A 16852-nucleotide genomic window follows, 5' to 3' on the forward strand; every position below is an offset into this window, starting at 1 on the left:
CACTACCAAATGTCCGTAGCATATAGTAGAAAATGATGATAGGAATGCGGAACTCAGGTTCGAAGTTCTAATTCCAAGCAATCGTTCCAAGGGTCTTTGATATTTTCTATTGTTGATAATATTTATTCAATATTGTCTACGTCACACATACAAATAATAACCACAATTTAATCGCCAGTGGCAATTTAAAAGCAAACAAAGCAAGTTGTTGTTATGTTAAATTATGTTTGTTATTGGGGATTGTGGGATTAAAGATCGGTTGACTAGACGTACACAATGATGTGCTCTTACCTGATATTATTAGTTCTCTACGTCAACAGTAGCTATAAACTCCCATCGCTGGTATTTATAATCGAATTGCACATTATAGCACGTTGATGAGATTTTTAGGTCGTATTAGAATTAGAGAGCAAACTGCCTATCATTGCATGATCCAACACGACTAGTGACGATCACTAACAAAACCTCTACAGCTGGTGCATCTGAATAGTATGCAATTGAATTGAACTAAAAATAAGCACAAGCTTAATGCAAATTTTTCTCCAAAACATTCCGTTTGGTTGACACATTTTAAGTACTGCACATCTAGAGCAATATCAGTTTATAAATGAATTTAGCTAACGATCAAACGATATATCATACTGTTAGAATGTGAAAAAATGGTTACAATAATGCAAAAAAAAAACAATTTAAAATTCAAATAATCTTTTATTGTACAAAAATATCAAGTATAGAAAAAAAAACTTGTATTAAGGCAGATTATGTAGGTAATTATTTAAATCACAAAATTATAGGGTTTGTTCTGATAATGCAGTGAGATTGTTTTTGAAAAAACTAACAAAAATTCGAATGAACTACAAACATGTACACCATCTACATAGGTACAGTTATACTTATAATATCCCTTTCACACGGTAGTTTTTAACGCGTGCACTTGCAAACTCCGGAGTTTTGCGATGTGAACGGGGAATAACTCACAAATGTGTTTTATAATGTGTTTGATTGCAGCAGAACCCCAGGACACCTCCAGGATTCGGAATTTGTCGATTTAATAGGAAAGCGTCCCCTTAATAATGGCGTCCCCTTAATTACCGTATGATGTCCCCTAGGGGGCTCCCAAAGAAGTTCTACTGTATGCAAACATCAAAACCATTCTTTATGAACCTTTCACAAAAAACTAACCACTGCTTCTAAATAATTACATTGTCGGTTTAGATGTATCGGTATGGGTTGCATTGTATTTATAAATCATATATATTTTCTGCTTTAAGTACTAACCCGTAATTATAACATTTAAGCAAACATGACGGCAAATAATTACAATTGTTTATAAGCCACACCTGGAAGAGTTGATTAAATAGTATATAAATATATTTTTCTTCTTTTACAACATAAAAATATACTAAATCAATATAATTATTTATGTACGAAAGTACTATAGCCTACTGTACAAACATGTTTTACATATCACATCGTTAATACCAGGGAAGTCCACTATTCCCCATGGAAGTTCACTCTTCCCCAGGGAAGTTCACTCTTCCCCAGAGAAGTCCACTCTTTCCCATGGAAGTCCACTCTTTCCCATGGAAGTTTACTCTTCCCCATGGAAGTTCACTCTTTCCCATGGAAGTTCACTCTTCCCCATGGAAGTCCACTCTTCCCCATGGAAGTTCACTCTTTCCCATGGAAGTCCACTCTTCCCCATGGAAGTTCACTCTTCCCCATGGAAGTTTACTCTTTCCCATGGAAGTCCACTCTTCCCCATGGAAGTTCACTCTTTCCCATGGAAGTCCACTCTTCTCCGTGGAAGTCCACTCTTCCCCGTGGTGGAAGTTCACTCTTCCCATGGAAGTTCACTCTTCCCCATGGAAGTTCACTCTTCCCCATGGAAGTCCACTCTTCCCCATGAAAGTTCACTCTTCCCCATGGAAGTTCACTCTTCCCCATAGAAGTTCACTCTTCCCCGTGGAAGTCCACTCTTCCCCATGGAAGTTCATTCTTCCCCATAGAAGTTCACTCTTCCCCATGGAAGTTTACTCTTTCCCATTGAAGTCCACTCTTCCCCATGAAAGTTTACTCTTTCCCATAGAAGTTCATTCTTTCCCATAGAAGTTCATTCTTCTCCATGGAAGTTCACTTTTCCATGTCAGTATTAACATACAATTCGGTGTCTAGCTTTTGAAGAAGATGACTGCATATTTCGATAACAAAATAGGTCTTAAATTAAAAGCTGGTCTATAAAGGGTAATTAGTTACAGGAAGACAAATAATCGTCACAAGATGTATCACTATTATTTTAACTTATAAACGAATGTTCAGTATATTACATTTTAAATAATATTACTATAGGCATAAGAGCAATAAAATCGGACTGTTTTTTTATTTTCAAATCATGGTTGATTCGGCTTTACCTTTTGCATTTAATCGGTTTCAAAATATACTTGTTTTACACAATCATTTTCATATTTCTGAGCAGTGTGTGTCCCCATGGACAAATTTACTTTTCCCTGGTTAATCTTAATCTATCTTTAAAATAATACTGTGAGAATCTCTCTCGTTCAGTTTTGAAGAATCTGGCAAACGGAAGCACACAGTTTGTTCATTTTACCAACTATATAAATATATGATTGGCACAATGCAGTATAAATATATGCTTTTAACAACATTTTAATAGTATTCCTTTTCATCGCCTACCAAAAATCCAGAGTTTTCACACATAATTGTGCACACCATACAGAACGCATATGTGCGCGTGGCCCTGTGTGCGTAAAATCTGGAGATTTGCTAGCCGATGTGAAAGGAATATTGGTGTCCAGAGACAAGTCCAAAATGTCCTAAACATTGTTTTTCTTATCGTGGTCAGTAAAAACAAATTACATTAGGCCTACAATCTTTAAGCTACCTTCCTTCCAACAACCCTAAGTTTACACATTAGTAAGCTATACATTTCCGACTACCGAAGTAATACATTTACTTTTTCAGTAACGATCTGAAACTTTCAACTTAACTTACTTTTGTTGGAGAGGTGTTTGTAATTTGTTCACACCATTTCAATCTCCATTTTAACTTAAGCTTGGCTCCCTGTTAGACCCAACGCAATGCCGTGAGAGAACTGCAAATAATTTGACCAATTAGGAGGCTTGGATCGTCCGAACTATCACTTACGATTGGTCAACTCACTTAAATCAATCATTAACCTGTACCAGTGGACTTGCTTCATTTGCATATTGCCTACCACCTGACTTCCATAAACTGGATTAATAGAAAACCAGATTTAATATCAAGTTAGCAGCAAATTATGCTTTTAATTTATTTTATTTATTTATATATATATATATATATATTTGTTCGTTTGTTTATTTTGTATCATAACTACTTACAGGCATTATAACTCCTATTATTATGTACCACTACTTTATATTATATAGATATACCTCAAAATAAAATAGAACTTTATTTTTAAATTGGCAATTTGAGTTGTTTTATCTTATATTTTTAGATAAATGTTATCTTACATTAATTACAAAAGTTGATTGGAAAGTACTGTCCTTTAATGAAAAAAACCCAATAAAAATTACAATAAAATTAGCAATAATACTGTATATGAATACAAAAAAAGTATCATGTACACATATGGAACTCCTATAGATCTGGTTGGTGTTCATACATGTTGTATCAAAGTAACGTAAACTAATACATAACATAGTAGTAAAGGTAATTACACTACATCTAAATGTGCAATTCTTCTTCAATACTGAAGTTTACACTGCCAATTTATAATATTAAGATAATTTCATATATACGAGGCAGGAATATAAAAACGTATTTGTTGAAGATATATTCTTACATATTTTACTTCCATAAAACACAGTATTATTATTAGTATTATCATGTCACTTATAGGACTCTATTGCATGTATCGATAGTATAATACATTTGAAAATTATAAAACTAATATATTTTAAACTTGTTTTAAAGAGTTTTACCGACAAGATACTGTACATTGGAAGACATTTTGTGGACAAACTTTGACAAAAGTCAACAACTTATGTTTTGTGTACAGTGGTTGTCATGAATACTAGAATGACTAAGTGGACTCACAAAATCATGTGTACTACTTTCGTTTAGAAAATTTATTAATGTCTATAAAATATTTTCAGAAATAGGCAGTAAAAATATCCAGAAAAAGGCATTTAAAATTGAAACCAAAGTTTGAAAAAAAAATGAATCATAATATGGTGAAAAAACACTAGTAACGTCAGGTTTGAAGTACACCATTTATTTTCAAAAGGATAAAAGTCTGAGATTGAGAATGTTCTGCCGTTTTGGTTGTTATGCTACAACCGACTTATGGAGTAATTTCCCCAGGTAATTAATCCAAAAGATTGTATTTGTAGTGGAAACGTCATTGTGGAGTAAGATAGGCTTACTCCACGTATGCGCCAAGAAACAAACAGATGGATACGCAAAGTAACACAGAAGATTCGCCACAATTCTCAATTTAATATCATACACTTAATTCATCTAATGAAACCTAACGAGATTGTCCAATATTTTCAAAATTAATTAAAAAATTATCATATCATATAAATATATTTTTTTTTGAAAAAATAATTTCATTATAAAAATAATTACATAGAATAATTTGCATCTTCGAAAACTCTTTGCTGCAAAATATCATTTTCTCCTAATTTTTGATACCGAACATCTTTAAACGCAGTTTCATTTCTTCTGAGTTTGAAAAATATACAAAATGCTAACGAAACGCATATAACTATTAGGATTGAAACTACGCCGACAACTTTTACGTATGCGTTGTTTTGAAGAGGAAGAGATAAAAGAACGCAAACTGTATCACGTTTGGTGTAATCTTTACTGCATTCAATACACTCTGTCTGCATCCCGCCATAGCATGTAGAGCAAGACTCATGACACTCTTCACACCATGTGTCCTTCAGAAAAAAGCCGTTTTGACACTTACTAGACTCATCGCGTCTACTCGTGCATCCATTGACACCGGCACCTAAACACGAGGAACACTCTTTGTGACAAGGCAAACAAGATTCTTTGAATCCAGTCTCCCAAGGTTCTTTAATTGCTGCTCTATATTTGCCTTCTGGACATGGTTTGGTTGTTGGACGTTCTTGTAAACAATTAGTTTCTTCTCCACCGTAACAGGTGAAACATCGTTGGTGGCAGTGTTGACAGATTCCTAGACCATGATCAAGATATGTTCCATCAGGGCAGTTGTCAATTGTTGTTGATTTCATTAAAATACAATCAAATGGGTTTGGCCCGGTGCATGTTGTACAATCTGAATGGCATTGTTTACAAATGTTGCTGGCCATTTCCAAAAAGAATCCTTGAGAACAGGCAGCGACTTCTGGAGTGGTTGCTGCTGCTTCGTCTAAACAACTTTCATAGTTGTTACATTTTAAACAACCTTCAAGACAAGTCCTGCATTGCCAAGTTGACACATCCAAGTAGCTACCAGTGACCACTTCACCATTTATAACGGGTCTACATTCTGGAACATCTTTTACCTCTAAGCATCCTTCTGTACCTTCTGCAATACATGTGTGACATGATGGATGGCATAAATTACAGGTTCCTTCTCGTTCTCTGTAGTAACCTTCAGTACAGTCATAATCTGTCTTGTTTGGTGGTGCGTCAGTCATTTTTCTGTTGGTAGTTGGTATTTGTTCTTTAGTGCTAGGATTTGGTTTTGTGGTTAATTTCTCGGTCGTATACTTTTTCTCAGTGGTAGATATTGGCTTAATAGTTGTTCTTTCCACACCTGTAGTTTTTTCAGTGGTAGGGTTTGTTTGATTGGTCGTTTGTTGACTACTTAGTTTTTCGCTTGTTATACTCTCAGTGAAAGTTACTTTAGTGGTTGACTGTGATGTTTTAGTGGTTGGTTTTACTGGTTTAGTGGTTGGTTTTACTGGTTCAGTGGTTGGTTTTACTGGTTCAGTGGTTGGTTTTACTGGTTCTGTGGTTGGTTCATATGGTTTAGTGGTTTTCTGTGCTGCAATTGGTTCGCTAAGTGGTTCATTTACCGTTTCTGTGCCATATAATTTTAATGTCCAAGATGTCAAGAAACCTGAAACAAAAAGAAATATTTGATTTATTTTTATTTTGTTTTATTCAATTTTAGGCAAATTGCCAAGGATAACCACAAGTGAACTCAATCACAGTCCTTGTCTCAAAGGTGGCTCTCCTGTTCACACGACAAACATAAACACAAGATGCTCTACATAAACAAAGACTTTAGAGATTACAAGTCTTTGGGAGTGGAATTGAACCCAGGACCCTTAGATTGAAAAGAAAATCAAATCAAAGGATTTTCTACTAATTAAGGTATCAACTACAAATGATTTCAGATTGTAGTATTAATGAATAATGATTTTCTATTGTATTAATAAAACAAAACTGGTACTGTTAAATAATCCAGGGCTATTTAAATGTAGTAGAAAAACAGTTTTGATATGAATGCCTACCGGTATTATATGAGCTTCCTTTGTTTTCGATCTGCAATGTCCATTTTCCTTGAGGTTGTTCTCCCCATGTATGAGTGCTCATAAACTCCCAGTTAGAAAAGCCAACTCCTGATGCATCATGTGGTCTCTTAGGCAGTAGCATCGCAGATGTACCCATTGGAGACGTGAGGTGGATAACCAGGTCACCGCGCCGAGGGAACGTTATAGATAACACTGCATGGACTTTCTCTAAGTAATTCAATTTCTCAGAGGTTCCTGCACAACCGTCACTTATATGGTCCAACAATAGCTTTCCCTTGATTTGTCTGATAATATAAAAAATAAATAAGTTGAGGACAAAGCTTCAAATTCAGGAATGTAATAATTGTAATTTGAGTGCAAAAAATTTAATTTATGAAGGAAAATATATTCATATTAATTTACAAACAGTATAATAAAGAAATACTGATAAGACGAACTAAGAAAGCTAGCACTCATAGACTACCAACACCACTGTTGGTTTGTGTAATTTATTGTGGCCATACAGGGACATTGGTAAGTGTTTCTTCACTCGAATCTTTGACACAGTTCTGGCAAATGTTAGGTGTAGCTGAAACAACATACATACTGTATGCAGATCTTAAGTCCTATATAATATAAGAGCACTGAAACTATTCTTACTAGGGCTACAGTGTAATAAAGTATCAAACTAACAACATTATCCAATGAGGTAAACACAGTTCATCTCATTGAGCACATTGCTATACCCACAGTATTACTAATCAAATGGAAATGTATACAGTGGGTCTGGTTAAGGACAGAACACCACTTCACTGGCCCAAATTAACATTAACACTTAAACCTTGGTAGTGCTCAAAATTACATGAGTGTTAATATGATAAGCTTATTTTGCTCACATTTACATTTAAGCATAAAAACTACATATATTTTACCAATAGTTTATCTGATAATATAAGAGTAACACTTACTTGCGTTGTGAGACAACAGCCTTACTACATGTTTTCATAGGAGGTACAGTTGGCCACCTTAAGGCTAAATCTACCATAGCTGAAGCATCCATCAATCCAAATCCATATGAATGACTTACTGAAAACCGAATGAATAATATACTTTGAAAATACAGAACTTTATTTCTCCTATTTGGTATAAATATGATATGATAGTGCAGTGCTGTTCTGTGCGAGTGAGTGGTCGAGCGGTTAAGACAGTGGAACTGTAATTACGTAGCCATAACATTGGCAAGGGTTCGAGGCTCACTCGCTCAATGGTTCTGGTGGTAGAACAAGTCAGAAAAGGACTATAAACCGTAGGTCCAGTGTTCACATCTAGCTCATGTGCACTTTAAAAGAATCTTTTGAGACGAGTAGGGGGTTACCCCGGTGTACTAGTGCACACACAGCCACTGATCATAACTGGGCCCTCTGTGAGACCAGTCTTTGACTGAAGAGGTTAACAAGTATAAATAAATAACAAATTCAAATAGGTGTAGCCTCCTCTTTTGAAAAGAGAAACATAGAAAGTCATGGTGGCCCACTTTAATTCTTAGTTTCCACTTTGATGCAACACAAGGAAAGAAAGCAACAGTATACAAATACATAGGATTAAAATTCCTTAATTGACTAATAAAATACCTTTAAATCCAGCTCCATTTGTTATCCAGTCAGATTCGTCAAGATGTTCTGGCCTGGCAGTATTAACCACAATGTGTTGCAGGTCACGCCATGTCAGATTAGGGCTGCAAAAATTAAATAAGTGATATTTAATGATAGCATGGGGCAGTACCATAGACTGAGAAGCAATGAAGCATGACATACATGTGTTTAATGCAGACTACACTGATTGGTTTATACATATGCTAAATAATCTTTGGTACTAGATTATGCAAATATAAACAAGCAAACAAAATAAAACGTGAAAGTAAAAAAAAAATGAACTTAAATTTAACAAGTATTAAACTCTGTCTATACTATCAAACTCCATGTGGCAACAAAATGTGATGTGCCCATATATGGACAGGATGTCACTACCATATTTGGGCATATCACTACCATATTTGGGCATATCCCTACCATATTTGGGCATATCACTAGCATATTTGATAGTGTAGATACAGCTTAACATTTAATCAATCTAGAAGTAAGCGACAACTTACTTGGCTTCTAATGCCAGAGCACAGATAGCAGCAGCAAGTGGAGCAGAGGCTGATGTCCCACTGTGTTGTTTTGTACATCCCTTTCGAAGATCAACAGTTACCTGTAAAATACATCAAGAAAAATAAATTAATAAGGTTTCAATGTTGTATATTAGTTGTTCATTTAAGGGATTATGTCAAAATTAATCTATTACAGTAACTTTAAGCAGTTAGTAACATATTAAAATATATTTAAAAAATAATTAAATTTATGGTAACAAATATTTAGCCAAAGAATTACCACTTGTTTTTCTCTAGTGCTACCACTACTATAAGTTGTCGCCAGCGTTGATGCACATCTCTCTGAATACCATGGAACTTTTCCGTTCTCAGACACGCTGCTGACCGATAATGTATAGATGGTGTTGGTATATCCATCGCAGTTACAACTATCTTCCATCCTCCCTCCGTTTCCAGATGCCCATACAAAAATCGAACCTAGACCACCTCGTCCCTGAAAACAAAACATGTATGGTAATTAAATAATCATAATAATTATCTAAAAGGCAAACCTAGATTGATACAGATCTACACAACTTATACTACTGTATTTTTGCCATATTGTAAAACATCAATTAACACTCATGTCAACTTGTTGATAGGTTCATCAGTGATGCTTTGCTTGATAAGAAACATGCAAGTTTTCCAGGAATGGGTGGGGGAAAAGCGTGCTGTCTATATTACAGTATAAATATGCTGTCTATATTATAACTACTCAACTCCACAACCAAAATCCTACTACAGGTATTTTTATATTAAATTCAAGATGAATGTGGTGTATTAATTAAATAGAAGTTTACTATTTTAAACAGTAGGTGTTTTTATTTGTTGTATGGTTAGAATATTTGTATTTGTTGAAGCCTGACTGTTCCATTCAATTTTACTCCTCCTTATTGAATAGAAACCCTATTCAATTGTTTGAAGGTTTGCATGGCGAAATCAATATGTTTATATAAAGTTTGCGGTACACAACACATAAATACTTTGATCGTCCTCAGGAGTGAGAATGAGGAACCCCGGAGGACGATAAGAAGTATTTTAATCGAAATGTCGAGAAGCTCAACAGTTTATTTTCAGATCTACACATATGGTGTACTGCAAACTTTATATATAAAACCATATTCAACTCATAATCATCCACTATTTATATACCAAAAAATAAGTAGAATTATTTCAATTCAAAATCAAAATATTTAAAAAAATACATAAATCATAAATACTACATAAAAATCCATAACCTATACAGACATATGGTAATACTTTATACCACCATATGCTAGATGACATGCTGTTATTAATGTTTACATCCTGACCGAAAGCAAAATACCATACATATCCCTTCAGGAAACCAAGAAATGTGGTAGCATAATGTTTAAAAACAGATCATGTTTCAGATTCATATAATACATTTATTAATATTACATTATATTATGTACAAACTCCCACAAAAATACAAATATTCATATACAGTGTCTGGGTAGGTGTCAAAATGTATTGAAGGTATTCTGAAGTTGCTTAATGTCGGTACGTTGTTGAAATTAAAGCTGGATGGAATGCCATCAAAAAAGCTTTAGGTGGAAGACTTGTTATCCCATGGAGGTATCATGGCTGTCCCCACCTACAGTAGCACACCACAATTAAATTATTATTTGATCTTTTATTTGAAAGAAACTTTGGTAATATATTATTTTAAGGTTTCAATGACCAAAAGCTGTTTCAATCAATATGTTTTGATTGTTCTCAGGAGTGAAAGTGCAGGTAGTTCAGGAAATGGGAATATAACTTAAGTTGGGTGGGATTATTTATGAAACTAGCTGCAGACCAAGGATGATCAAAGCATATTCATAAACACTTTGAGAAGCTTTAACAGTTCTTTTTTACATGGTGTACCGCAAACTTTACATACAAACACATTATCTAGGGAGGTTTTTTTTTTTTGCAGTTTCTTCTGTTCTTCTATGTCATTTTACAAGATGCTTTGCCAATTAATTCAATGCTTGAATTTGGGTTAATTATAAATATTGTATGTTCCGCATCGGTGCACGGTTTGGATTCCTTGAATTGGCTTTGCAGTAGTCACACAAGCTTTCACAACTCTAGTCATGCTCTGTTACTCTTGTAGATGTAGTGTAGGATTTTCATAGGACATTTTCTGAATCAATTTGAATTTAATTTCAAAACTTTCGTGACATGGCATCTGTAAATAAAATTCCTTCATTCATCACATTCACAGTAGGGGACTTCAACATAATAACTTATTTCTTTCCAAACATTCTTTATGGTAGAGCATTTACAAAAAAACACCTATACTGGCGCCAATATATAAAATGAACAACAAATGAAAAAGTAGTAATAATATATTTATAATAAATTGTATTATGTCAAATTAATATAAAAAAAATAATGTAAATAATTACTGTTATATTAAACCATAGTTAGTAATACCAATGATTCTTATAGTTAGTTTTCAATAATTATAGTTATATCAATATATGTTATAAACGTTTAATACCAACATTTTATTGGTCCGTAAACAAGAGAGTAGAGATGACATATTTTTTGATCTTTACAATATCTAAAAATGGATTTTTTAAACAATATAAAAGAAAAAATTGTATGAAAATTTCCCCTACAAACCCAAAGTAAAAGAATACTATTCTAACAGGTCATGTTACATAATATGTATATTTAAAAAAAAAAAATCTCTTAAAACCCAAAATGCAATCATGCCACCCAGCAGGGTTTCATTTTCAATATAATCGATACTTACTGGAAGTTATTAACACAAAACGCAATTCTTCCAGGGGAAAAAAACAACATTGTTACTACATAAAACAGAATGTCCTAAATACGAAAGCATAGTGACATCATAATTCTTGGATGATGCTGTTTGCAGTATTTCCTTGTGGTTTATTATGACCTCATAGATCCTGTTGTCTGTCATATCATATGACACATTAAAAATATTTTACTTTTTACAGAAAAAAAACAACAACAGAAAAGAGTTCTTTTTTCAATAAATTTCAATAACTTTTTAACATCGTTTTTTTGCCATTTTAACAGTAACATTTATATAGCACCCATTGCTATGGTAAACTGATAATCAGCAGCGCTTCACATACCGCCATAACATTTGGTAAAAAGTCTTTCAATGTTTTTAAACTGATAATAGTCATTCAAATGTTTAATGTAACTTGGCAAATTGTTCCAAATTCTCGGTCCACCAAAGGAAAACGAGCGATCAGCAAATGCCTTTCCTTTGTGGAATGGCTAACATCACTAGTACTATAACGTGTACTGCGAGTTACACCCCATATAGAAAGTAAATCTCTTAAATAACTTGGTGCAGAACGTTTAAAGACCCATTCCCTACAAGTACAATTTTTGACGTTTTGCAAAAATAATGAGATAATTAGATTAAATAAATAATAATTAAATCTAAAAAACGTAGGGAATTGGACTTTCAGTGAACACCAGAATACAGAATACAGAAATTTATTGGTCCAAAAGGAAATTTGTTTCGTTAACAAGCTCTCAAACAATTCATTAAAAATAATAATAAAAATAGCAAGCCAAACAAGGCTTGCTATTTTATATTAAAATTTCAATAGAAATTGTCATAAAATTTTACCTTCATGGCTCCATCTTTAAATGCTTGACGCGCTAATTTGCCAGGGCCATCAACCGTTTTGCCATCATCATCTGGACCCCAGCTAGCACTGTAGATGTCTACGTGTTGAGGTTGATGTGCCAGTGAACGCGCTTCCACTATATCTGTCACATCACCATCAAGCATCCGTACACCTATAAAAAACAGGTAAGCAACTATTATCTATAAAACTACCTATTCCTGCCATATGATTGGTTAATATACATCACATGCCATGCATTATTTGGTTCTTATTGCATTGTAAAGGTTCTAATTAAAGGTTCTATTGTAGGCCTATTGACTGACGTTGCATATCAATTTGTGGGATGTGCCATCTACTGCTGCTCTACTTTTAAATCGGAGCAATGCTTTTTTGAATGGCCTAGACTTTGCAATTAATTCAAGTTTGACAAAAAAGTGTGATGTGCCCAAATATGGTAGTAATATGCCTAAATATCATCATGTCTATATATGGGCATATCACTTTTTTTTGTCACATGAAGTTTGATAGTGTACACAGAGCTTAATAAAAATATTCTTTTCATTCAACTCATAAACATCATTACTTTTTTTTTCTTTTCTTTTTTTTTCTTTTCTAATATATTTAGGCAAATTGTCAAGGATAACCATAAGCGAATTCATTCACTATCCTTCTTAAAGGTGGCAATCCTGTTCACAAGACAAACATACACAAGATGCTCTACATAAACCAAGTCTTATTACAAGTCTTTGGGAGTGGAATTGTAATTTTTAGAAAAATCCTGACATATGACAGGATTTGAACCCAGAACCCTTGAATTGGTAGCCAAGCATCATAACCACCAAGCCTCAACTCCACTCCAATTTTATTTGTATATAGTATCACATTGTATTTAGGTTAAGATTAATCTGTAGAGATTTTTGGTATCATTATAGACCGGCAGCCCAGAGACATTTGGTTAGATGAGCTAGGTACCAATATCTGACTATTTAAGTGTGTTGGGGGTCACTTGAAGTCAATGAAAATGGGAGTCTGCCGGGTACCCCCTGCTGCGTCTAGACCGGGGGGACCCCGAAACGTGCTAAAAAATCGGCCCAGGTTAGATGAGAGAGATACCACCTAATTTTACCACCATGGGATGCCCATTGGCATCCTTATACCAGTATCACAAACGACAGACTTTTTCTCTGCTGCAAAAGGCCCGCCAGACCCCCCGAGGGAGGGCCTAAAATGGGGTTAGCATAGATGAGTGAGGTACCACTCAAAAGTAATGCCAAATGAACAAGTTGTGTTCATACAATACTAAATGGATAACAACAGACTAATTGTCTGCTGCACCGCAAGTGCCAGACACCCTAAAGTTAGACTAGAGACCCCCCTTCCCCCAACTAGCCCAGCTTAGATATTGTAGATACCACCAGCAACCAATGTTATATGATTTAGCACATAGTAAGCAATACCAAATGACCTATTACAGACCATCTGTACACTGCCTTGGCCCTGGCAGACCCCTCTAAAGTTCGACTTGTCACACCATTTACCCCAAGTATGGCCTAGCTTAGATATTGTAGATATCACCAGCACCAGCAGCATAAACAACACCTAAAACAACATGTTTAATTGAATAAAGTTTAACTTTAATCGAACTAACACAAAACAATTGAAAATATATCACATCAATGACGATAAAATGACCATTACCATTCTAAAGGGAAAATAGTTTAAGAGTTTCACTTAAAACTTATATAAGCCAAATATATATAACAAGTATGTATTCGGGTAAATTTAGCATTCCTTGCCTTTGGATGTCAAAGATACATTCGTCTGTAACTCTTGGACCTATTTTAAGAGAAAGCTTAGTAATCACCTTAATTCAAATTCAGGATTGTATTAACTTAATCTAAAGTGATTTGGTTAATTAATAGTGGGTAATTTTAAATGCTGTATATTATAATCTTAATCCTGTATATATATATATATTTATATAGATGCGTTTAGGCTGCAAGAGTGTTCAATTGGAATCAAGAGCGAATATATATTTTTATAAAGTAGATGGAACACGGACGTCTATCACAGTGTTTCACGTTAAACGATCTTCAGATAGACTGAACAATACCGTATCTCGATCGAAAAAATATTTTAAAAAAAATTATATATATATATAATTTTTTTTTTATGTAGTTTATTTATGTAGATATGTAGTACTGTATCTATTAAAAAAGGTACTTGAACAAAATTAATATAATCTTTTACAAAAATGCTTGTCAACTCAATGAGATCCAAATTGGCAATTGCCGCAAAATCCTCACTGAGTTTGACGTTGAAATTCACTCTAGAATCCTGCATCTCTGAGTTTCAAAACAAACTCAGGATTATCGCCAATGATTGCCGTAAGCAATCAACGGTAATGGCCTGAAGGGGACATCACAAATTTGGTCTACCTGCAGACTTGGTCATTTCAACACAAATGACTCTACCTTCGGATGACTTCAGGGCTTTTAGGAAACCCTGCAGAAGGTTCGTTGGGACTTATAACAAGATTCAGTTGTTGAAATTAATTGTCGACTTTCCGATGGAGAGAAAAAACTTCTTTCCTGAGGACTTAAATTCTGGCCAAAACCAAGGCAGGTCGGCGCACAACAACTATCTTTGGATATGGAGTCTTTCTCCAGAAGATTACGATTACGTGAATATTTTGGTGATTCAGACAGCAGCACCACGCAAAACGAAGGCAACGTTAACAAATTTAAACCAAAAAGTTCCTGGAATCCACCTAAAAATCGTTGTCCAGCTTTAGAAACATTTATCCAGGCTATTGAGGAGGATGTACAAAACTACGTCCCGAGTCCAGATAAACGTGACAATGTCTCAAAACAAGAGAGGCAGGAGGCAGGCCGTTGCCACATTGCGTCAGCCTAATGATATCATCATTAAACCCGCTGATCGCTGATAAAGGTTCTGTCACTGTTGCTATGGACATCAAATTTTATGAAGAGGAATACTTAAGACAGGTAAACAATCCTCTTCATTATATATCGTAAACTTACAACGGATCCCATCCCGGAAATTGCGGATAAGGTGGCCAAATCTGTTTCTGTGATGGTAAAAAAACACTCCATCGATCCTAAGATTGAACCTCATTTGGTACAGTTCCAGGCAGATTTTATTTCCTACCTAAAACCCACAAAGCAGGCAGTCCTGGTAGAACCATTATTTCGGGCAATGGCACTGCTACAGAGAAAATTTCTGAATATGGGGATGATTTACTTAGACCATATGTGACTGATCTCTCTTCATACATTCAGGACTCCACGGACTTTATCCGCAAAATTAACCAAATTCAAAATTTACATAATAATTCTGTTCTGGCTACATTAGATGTTTCATCGTTGTATACTAATATCCCTCACGAAGAAGGAGCCGACGCATGTATTTTAAATTACAAACAAATTCCAGCCAAAACGCCTACTGAAGCTCATTTATGAGAACTGGTCATGTTGATTTTAACCTACAACAATTTTATTTTTGGAAATGACCATTACCTTCAAATTCATGACACAGCGATGGGCACAAAAATGGCGGCATCTTTTGCAAATTTATTTATGGGAAAATTTGAGGCCAAATTTCTGTCCCTCAAACCTAATAAACCACTTTTTTGGTTTTATTTTATTTATTCAAGATCCAACAGTGTAAAGAAAAAACACCAAAACAGGATCGCCATAAAATATATATTTAGATACATTGACAACATCTTCATGGTCTGGACCCATGGTGAAGATAATTTGGAATTTTTTCTTCTCAATATTAATTAATTATTAATTAATTAGAATCGTACCGAAGAACTAACCGGACATCTCCAAAACAGGATCGCCATAAAATATATATTTAGATACATTGACAACATCTTCATGGTCTGGACCCATGGTGAAGATAATTTGGAATTTTTTCTTCTCAATATTAATTAATTATTAATTAATTAGAATCGTACCGAAGAACTAACCGGACATCTCCGGAATAGAAATTACAAGAAGGAATACATCGAAACTGCTATAAAGAAAGCAAAAGATATTCCTCGATGTCAAACACTGACGTACAAACCACGTCAGCCAAGTTCGACCAGAGTGCCATTGGTCACAACCTATCACCCTAGGTTGCCTCCATTACGAACTATTACTTATAGCATATGCCCATTCTACAGTCCACAGAATGTCTCAGGACTGTTTTTCCGGAACCACCCATTATTGCATTTCGTAGACCTCCCAACATTCGTGATATATTAGTCAGATCCAAATTTAAGAGTGAAATTTACTCTCATGACAGACAAAATTTGCGGCAAATCTTGCAAAACTTGTTCATTGGTTGATTCTACTGAACAATTTAAGAGTAACCAAACTGGCCGCATTTTTCGGCTAAGACAATCAATTAATTGTCTAACCAAAAACGTCATTTATCTCATATACTGTAATTTTTGTGGCAAACAGTACGTCGGAGAAACAAAAAACACTCTCCGTATGAGAATGACACAACACAGA

General features: G+C 34.6%; 1 protein-coding gene across 2 annotated transcripts in view; it reads right to left on the reverse strand.

Moving 5' to 3' along the window:
• Nucleotides 1-2969: 2969 nt before the first annotated feature.
• Nucleotides 2970-16852, reverse strand: part of LOC144845797 (proprotein convertase subtilisin/kexin type 4-like) — a 33298-nt gene continuing 19415 nt past the window's right edge. For both annotated transcript variants that reach the window (XM_078703238.1, XM_078703239.1), the window contains exons 8-14: nt 12323-12495; nt 8933-9145; nt 8653-8753; nt 8132-8235; nt 7469-7586; nt 6501-6805; nt 2970-6103 (exon numbers count right to left, since the gene is read on the reverse strand). In XM_078703238.1, the coding sequence (XP_078559364.1) occupies nt 4632-6103; nt 6501-6805; nt 7469-7586; nt 8132-8235; nt 8653-8753; nt 8933-9145; nt 12323-12495 (2486 nt within the window). In that variant the 3' untranslated portion in view covers nt 2970-4631. The remainder of the gene's footprint in view (nt 6104-6500; nt 6806-7468; nt 7587-8131; nt 8236-8652; nt 8754-8932; nt 9146-12322; nt 12496-16852) is intronic.

This window comes from Antedon bifida, chromosome 6 (assembly GCF_963402885.1).
Source record: "Antedon bifida chromosome 6, ecAntBifi1.1, whole genome shotgun sequence".
Lineage (NCBI taxonomy): Eukaryota > Metazoa > Echinodermata > Crinoidea > Comatulida > Antedonidae > Antedon > Antedon bifida.